Source organism: Branchiostoma belcheri, unplaced genomic scaffold (genome assembly GCF_001625305.1).
Source record: "Branchiostoma belcheri isolate BF01 breed outbred unplaced genomic scaffold, Haploidv18h27 scaffold16, whole genome shotgun sequence".
Lineage (NCBI taxonomy): Eukaryota > Metazoa > Chordata > Leptocardii > Amphioxiformes > Branchiostomatidae > Branchiostoma > Branchiostoma belcheri.
The window spans coordinates 2,308,220-2,316,330 of NW_017803046.1; the positions used below are offsets into that span (position 1 = coordinate 2,308,220).

At 43.7% G+C, this 8,111-nt stretch overlaps 2 protein-coding genes across 2 annotated transcripts in view; both read right to left on the minus strand.

The window, feature by feature from the left end:
- LOC109465904 (galactose-3-O-sulfotransferase 2-like) overlaps positions 1 to 289 on the minus strand; it is a 1,803-nt gene extending 1,514 nt beyond the window's left edge. Inside the window, exon 1 of the mRNA XM_019763391.1 lies at positions 209 to 289. Within this exon, the coding sequence (XP_019618950.1) occupies positions 209 to 289 (81 nt within the window). The remainder of the gene's footprint in view (positions 1 to 208) is intronic.
- Positions 290 to 1,111: 822 nt separating this feature from the next.
- Positions 1,112 to 6,390, minus strand: LOC109466187 (galactosylceramide sulfotransferase-like). The gene is made up of 7 exons (XM_019763852.1): positions 6,063 to 6,390; positions 4,650 to 4,894; positions 4,166 to 4,322; positions 2,707 to 2,914; positions 2,215 to 2,360; positions 1,923 to 2,067; positions 1,112 to 1,622 (listed from the first exon to the last, which is right to left on the minus strand). The coding sequence occupies exons 1-7, from the start codon at positions 6,272 to 6,274 to the stop codon at positions 1,251 to 1,253; spliced, it is 1,485 nt and encodes a 494-aa protein (XP_019619411.1). The 5' UTR covers positions 6,275 to 6,390; the 3' UTR covers positions 1,112 to 1,250.
- Positions 6,391 to 8,111: the final 1,721 nt, after the last annotated feature.

The following is an 8,111-nucleotide window of genomic DNA, read 5'->3' on the forward strand; positions in this document are numbered from 1 at the left end:
GCTTGTCTCGCAATTTATGTGTACACCCAAAATACACCCCTCCCCTTAGGACATCCATAACTTACCGGCCAGTATCGTTATAAGCCGCGGGCCGGGCGACGCCCTGGACGACGTTTGACGTTACGTTGATGACGCCCGACGGAACAGACAAGTACGTCATGCCGACAAGAAGAACCGCACAGATGAGAAAGCTGAATCCCTGACGTACACATGGCTTCTTACTGCTCGGTGTCGTCACTGTGGTGCTTCCTGGACTGGTACTCGTTTTGTTGTTGGTCGAAGATGCCATCATTGGAAAAAGTAATATCTGGAGTGTGTCTGGCAGGCAAACGAGCTGTTCTCGTCAATCTTGAGAAAGGCCGAAACGCCCTGCGTTTTGGTATGTGAAGCTCTTTGAGAGGTATGTATGTCAGGTGCGGTACATTTTAATGTAAATTGACTCACTCACGAAATTTTGCCAATGCAGCAATTACTTTATCCACTTCATCAGAGGCGTTCGTCGTTAGATTTAATTTTCATTTGTTCTTTCTAATTCATCGTTCCGATTGGTTATATCTTTATCGGATGCTTGATGTATTTGGTGAATTTTCATTTGAATATACCGCAGCTGACATGCGCACTTCTCTAAAGGCTTCACATACCAAAAAGCAGGGCGTTTCTGTCTTTCTCAAGTTTGACGAAAACAGCACTTTACGGCAAGACATCTCAGAAATATACTTGTTTTCAATGTTCTTGTGTCAAGTATTAGTGAACATTTCATATTGTCATCATTTGTATCAGGCATAAAGGCATCATACGAAAATAAGAGTATAGTGAATAGTGTAAGACAATGTTTATTTATTAAGTATACATGCAGACTCTGTTTACAGACACTATCATATACATACTATACATAGTACGACTCTTTGTGTTCAAGCTATTTACGTATATTCGTTATTGCAAAAGGCAACATACGTTATGCGAAGTGCTGCACCACCCCATGAAATATTGAAAAAGTTGGATAACACCAAGGTGTACAAAGTGAAGTATTAATTAGTAACCATAATGCAACTGTTGACAGTCATAAACTTTATAATATAAATCACTTCTTTTTAAAAAGTGCATCTGAACCCTTATTGGGATAAAATATAAATTGTATCGACTGACATTTCAAACAACACCGTATTAAGTTGACAACATCATATACTGCACATATTTTCAAACTTGTGACAGAACAGTGATATTTAACATTCCTTATCAACTACGTTGAATCAGTGGCGTCTTTTCTTAGACGATTTTATACGTTTGACTGTGACTGTTCGCTTTACTGGAGGTTTGGGTTTTTGCTTCTCTGCAGGTTTGCTCTGAGGTTGGGGTTGCTTCTTGTCTGCAGGTTTTTTCGGAGGCGGACCCAGCCATTTCGGCCATGGCATGTTGACCCCCTTGTTTCTCAGCTCTTCTACGTGCATCCTCTTCAGGCTGAGGAGATGCCTGGTGTTCAGCACTCCGCAGAACTTGCCGTCAATGACGAACTCGTCGTTCCACCGGGAAGCGCCGAAGCGTTTGTCTGCGGTGCTGTTCTTGACGACCGTTACGTCACAGAATCGACTCGTCATTTGGTTGATCTCCTTGAACCGCGCAAGCTGCAACAGAACATCATTATTAGTGGCGTCTGCTATAGCTCTACCCATCATTTTGTTAAAGTGTAAGATATGGCTGTATGAGAAGACGATAATCTGAGTCAGAGCATCACAGCTCGGATATCATGAGCTATGTTCACTTTATATTCTTTATGTCATGGCCATGGCCATCATAGCAAAATTGACACATTGAGCTATTCCTTTCATAATTTCTGTCCTTCTTTTGGCAAAAACGTACCAAAAATTGCCATGGCGTATGAATGAAAGAACGTATCAGTGCGAAACCAGTGATCAACACCTCACCTCGTTAAAGAAGTCCTCCCCCTCATGTGTGATTTTGTCCCACAAGGTCCTGTTGAAGTGTTCATAGATCAGGTAGTCAGCCCTGCTCCAGTTCCTGTGGATCTTCTTCATTTTAGGGGACAGGTCTTCCTCCTTGAAACCGTATCTAAAGAGGACAAGAAAGAGCAAAGGTCAAGTGAAATTAATATCCATGACGCATGGCGTTTTTGTGCGTCATATTGCATTGTGATTTTAGGTCCCTTTCGTATAGCTCTTCACTTATTGCTAATTCTTGAAATCATCATATACTCACTCTCGACTGTTCTGTATTTTGTAGAAAATGTCTGTCAGCTGCCAGCACATGTAGCGCTTCAGCAGGACTAGCGACTCGTCGAAGTACTCCAGCACCAGCACCAGCAGGAAATCCCGGTCCAACTGGGCTATGTAGTCACGGACGTACTGTTGGATCAAATACTGTACTTGAATGTGATATCTCAGATTGCACTCGGTATCATTACAATGCAATGACATATTACAAAGATTACATGAAATATAGCATAGCTGTTTATGACATCATCATTACGTCCGACGTATATAGGTCTGATGGTCATTAGAACATGGGCTGAATTTACAACATATAAGCGACCCTTTACATCATAGATAGCAACTGTTGTTGCACCATGATCATTCATATCTCTCGTTCAAAACTCCCGTTCAACTCATGCACACCAGCGTTTCAATAGAAACCCAGAAATAGAATATCCCTTTAAAAATAATGTAGAGAATAACAGATTAATTGACGTACCGTCTCGTCATCAGCTAGAGCGATGGGCAGCCCCAGGTCGTACGACATGAAGTTGCGTGTGTAGGAGAACGGCTGTTTGTGCTCACGCGGGACTAGCCACTTCCGGTCCAGCTCTCCTGGATGCTTCAGTAGATCGTCCACCGGGTCAGTTTTCTGTAGCCCGTACTTTCGCACCACGGAATACCAGTTTACAACCGATTTAAGATGGCTGGAAAAGAAACGATTCGTCAAATCCTAAATTTTGCCCAAGGTATAATGCAGTGTAGATGACATTTCCTTCCAACTTGGCGTACTTTTGAGTCCCAAGGGAATCGGGTTATGTCTAGCCTCTACCAGGCTTCGAGAGATGGACGGAAGGGTAGAAATCATTTGTGTACGTGTGTAGCATACACTTTCAGTGGCATAATCGGCATGTCGAGCGACCTCGAGCTGTATTTTTTTAATCACAACCATTCTGTAGGTAGTCCAGGACTCCTAAAATGAACTCTTTCAGTGGCATAATCGGCAAGTCGAGTGAGTTCATATCTGTAGGTAGTCCTGACAAGCAACATTGTGTTGGACCTGCTATCTTTTCAAGTCGGTGGCGCTGGTATGAATTGTGAAATTGTGCGCAAGGCGGGCGTCTAATCCAGCGTATTGTAACAACAACTACACCTGTCCCTGACTTTCTTCGAATTTGTTTAGTTTGAGTTAACAAAATAACCTCAATCGGCCAAGCATGGAACTCTTAACCCCAGGGTCATAAGCAAGGTTAAACCACACATTTGCATAGACCCATTTATTGCACTTTTATTTTTCATATTGCAGTGGATTGCAGTTGAAACCACAGATGCCAACATTAAACATATTTCCTTCGTTTTATTCAATATATATTGCGTGAGAATCACAACCATTCTGAATGCAATTATTAAACCCAATGCAGCTGTTTTGTGTGTTGTTTGTTGATATTGGCGGGGCTGGTAAGTCTTTATTCATAATTGACTATAGTACGTTGACCCTGATGCCCACGGACCCTACTGGAGCATGAAGAGCAGATCTTCAGGTACACAATGCGTGAAAGCTTTTGAGAAGCCTCCATTGACTCGTTTTCAAGAGGAAGGATCGAAATTTCTGAGACGTGCCTGATGAAAGTAGAAGACAGCACAGTATTTGAAGAAAATATGATTGACAGGTTTGACACATGATGTGACGACATGCCAAGTGAGCTTTCTATGCTAATTAAAAACGGCACCCTTGGGCGAAATTAAAATGCATTCAGTTGCCCAAATGATTTGAGTGTTGTCACCCGTAAGGCTCGTTGACTATAGCGAGTATGGAAATTTCCAGTAGGAAAAACATTTCAGAGGAAAATAATGTTAATTTCCCATTCCCCAGTAATCAAACCACGGCAACATGCTTATCTCCCAGCAAATATTGGGATGCTTAGAGAAGAGCACAAGTATGTCAGCTCATTTGTCACCTGTAAGGCTCCCTGACTATAGCCAGGTACACGGTGTCGTTGGGCAGCAGGTTCCTGAAGATCTCCCTGTTGTACACCGTGTGGTCCACCAGCAGGTCGAAGGGCCGGCCAGGGATGGGCTGTAGGTAGTCCTCCTTCTTCATCAGGTACGGCCAACCTGGGGGTATGGGGTCTTGGTTGAGCATGTGATATTTTTATGCAAGCCAAAGCTTTATAATTAGACTGAGCCCTAAAACTCGGACGAATATGGTATTTCAGAATCATATTTGAAAGTTTGAACACATACGTCTAAAAGTTAATCCTCCTTGGTTCCTTCAGAAAAAGTGGGTTTAACTTCGCGTGCATGTACCATAGACGTAGGAAATACCTGTTGATCTAAAGGCTTAAGACATTGAAGGCAAAAAATGCGCCGAAAGCCCCCTAAGTAAACACATACAGATTAAACATGCGTGGCGAACATGGCAACCTAAGCATAGGAACTCACCTACATCTACTCTCTCGTTGCTAGGCAATACAAATTGTAGATGGCGTTTGCGTCCGAACCGCTGGAAGACAGTGTACGGTGTTGTTGAACCAGCTTTGTGCACTTTGACGAAGGCAAAGTGTTTTCTTTCTGCACTACAGAGCCCGTGTGGCGGAGCTGGAGGCGTTTCCGTCAAGCTCCAATTGCTAAGAACTTTGTAGGACTCCGCAGCTATGGCAGCGGCACTACCGTTCACTGTAACTCCCCTGAAAATGGAACGATGTCCATTGAAGTCCGTTTGATCACTAAATACCGAACTATAGGACGAAAACAAAACGTACGTTTTCTCTGCTAGAAGTCTGTGAACCTAAGTTTGTCGAGCAAACAAAGTTTGTTTGGATGTTAACGTTTGTTCCTTCACGTACTAACTGACCATTCGGGTCCACCTTTTGGGCCTATAGCCTGACTGAACCTCGCTTTTCGCTAGCCTCCTTTGCAGACTTCTGATGCGGCGGCGTTATTATTATTATTCTTTTTTTTTTTCGGGGAGCGACGCGAGTTATGCCGCCGAGGGATTTTTCCAAGGAGAGACCTGCAAAACCGTCCCTCCGCGGCGTAACGTTAACATTAACTCGCGTCGCTCCCCGAAAAAAAATAACGCCGCCCCATTAACAGCCTATGTCAACATGGTACTAGTACAAAGCATGGTCACTGTCTGGCCTTATAGCCCACCTCAGCAAGCAGCTAACACAACAAACTTAATGGTCATCTGTGGAAAACTTGTCATGATGACAGCACAAATTCATTCGGACCCGTTTATATGTCTAAAATATCCAAATACGATATTTTTGTTTTGATGGCTGTTCACTTTGCATGCCAGAACACAGAAATTCGCCAGTTCCTTCGTCGACCACACCCCACACATTTTTGTCTTGCCTTGTGTCGCTTTCTTGGTGACATGATTTCAATTAGGACTGGTGACGTTACATGTATTCTTGTGTGTCGTCTTTTCGTACAACATCGGCGCATATCAGACAATAGCTGAATATGACTCTCACTGAGACGCAAACTTAATTACTGAAATACAGTTGGCCGCAATGTGCTATTTGATCAGGCTGCTTTAAACTTAACGAGTTCTTGCTGGACTCTCACAATTTCTATCACACAACTGTAAAGTTAACATGTTCATACTGGGATGTTAACGAAAATCGGCATCAAACCACTCACCTAGCCTCCGTAGCAGGCTTATAGAACAGGGGTTTTTTGTGGTCTTCGGCTGTCTTCTAATTAGCCCAGTTCTAAAAACGGGGGTAATTCAATCAGGCCGGCTATGCTGTCCATATGCAATCAGAAAATAGCACATAAAAGCTCCCAAAGACCCTGAAGACCCTCAAAACCCCAAGTTTTTTGCATGCTATTAAGGCTACCACTTACCTGGGCAGTGAATACGCCTGACTTTCTGCGGCGATTTGAAAGCCGCCCAGATCTACGTACAGCGAGACGTAAGTCAGTATGGCACCGAGTAGGACGCCCAGCACGGCGGCGGCTGTTCTGCTGAACATCGAATATTGCTCCTTGGAGTTCCCTCCTCCACGCACACTCTTGGAATCCACGTGAACGGAGATATGCCTACGAAGCGCGGACATTATGACCTGAACCTATCAGGCTGTAAGGTCAACAATTAAGACACGGAGAAGTCATCGCCGTGTGATCGATGATCATCGATGCTACCGTGACAGGGTCCCGCAAGGTGGCAAATGGAGCAAGACAAGTCCCACAATGCCAGCTCGCATTACAATGCATGGTAAGCCTCTTACTAAGGGGAAAGCAAACTCTGGCCCATCGATGGGTGGGACTTCAAGAGTCCGAAAGTACACAGCTAACTTTATATAGAAATGGTCAGGAGCTAATTTGTATAGATTGTGAACAATGCTTATATGCTGCGCATGCATTCAATGATAAGGTTTTCAAACAAGTGATACATGTAACGTTATAATAACTTATATATGTAACATCATATCCCTGTCACTCATAGCCGAATATTGCCTCCCGAACACTGTTTCAGCAGGACTAGCGACTCGTCAAAGTACTCCAGCACCAGCAGGAAATCCCGCGCCGGGTACGGACGTACTGATTTACTTTCAAATTAAATCAATCTATCTATCCAAAACCGAATGTGAATATTGTTTTTCTCTCGTTATAAACATCCCACGGTGAATCTACAACATTTTCATATTTTACATTCGGGTTTAACGTTAGAATACTAACTTTTAAGGCCATGCCGATCTGGTTTTGAGTTTTTTTCATCAATTTAACAGATTCATCATCATTAAGCATTATCGTTACAGTGATTTTCTCACTAGCCTGGGTTCCATCCTGGTTAGTTTACGTCCGCTCCCACAGTCGCTACCACCAACCATACGTCCGCTCCCACAGTCGCTACCACCAACCATGGTTGGTGGTAGCGACTGTGGGAGCGGACGTAAACTAACCAGGATGGAACCCAGGCTATTTTCTTACAGGCTATCTTCAAAATTTTCTCAAGTCTTTTCTTTTTCACACGCACATGTCTTTGGCGAGTGATGGCATGCTTGTTCTATAATAGCAAGGTCTGTGTATAATGTCCTTGATAATAGTGTGCGAGATAAAGACCTAAAGATCCCTAAAGTGTACGAGCTCGAGGAAAACCTTTTCTTGGACTTGGCGAAGGTAATAAGGAGGGTAAAATTAGACGCCAAACAGGAGACTTGAATCTCTGACCCCCAGATGTCTGAACCAGCCAAAAATGGCTTAAAATGCTCTATCACTGTCACAAGACATTTTGACATCCCTTTTGTGGTTTTCAACGAGTTTGGGTTGTCAAGTTACAGTTGGAATTTAGTACACGCACATTGGTACCATACTCATTCACGCAAATCCTAATGGGAAGAAAACGAAGAAGCAACAACACTAATGCATTTATTTGTTTATTGTTTATTAATCGGTAAATGTGATTTTCTCCCCTTCATCTGCTTGGTTCCGCTATCCAGATGGCGTCATGGCCATGTGGGATTTTGGCGCGCCCGCACACAAAACAGCAGACCAACACGTGCTGCCACTCCCTGTTTCCCCAATCATGGATCGTATTTCACGCTTGGCACAACACACCCGGCCCACGTGGTCGCACAGGGAAGAATTTTACCGGGAAATTCTTTTGTCTCAGCAACGGTACAAAATCTGACGAGAAGTCTCAAAGTATGTCACTATGAATCTGTCCTGACCCAAGCTGTGAACAATCTGAGGAAAATATTTGGTAAATCTGTCGTTTTCTGGGTAGACAGAGCGTTGCATCATAGGATCGGACGACATTCATTTGAGTGGAAGCAGCCATTTTGGCTCATTTGGTCTCCGGGCGTCGTGAGGAACGGACGTGGTCTGCGCTGCTGCTAGATGGGGGCACCGGTTTTCCTCGTTCTCTCCTTATTTTTGACTGGAAGTCAGTAT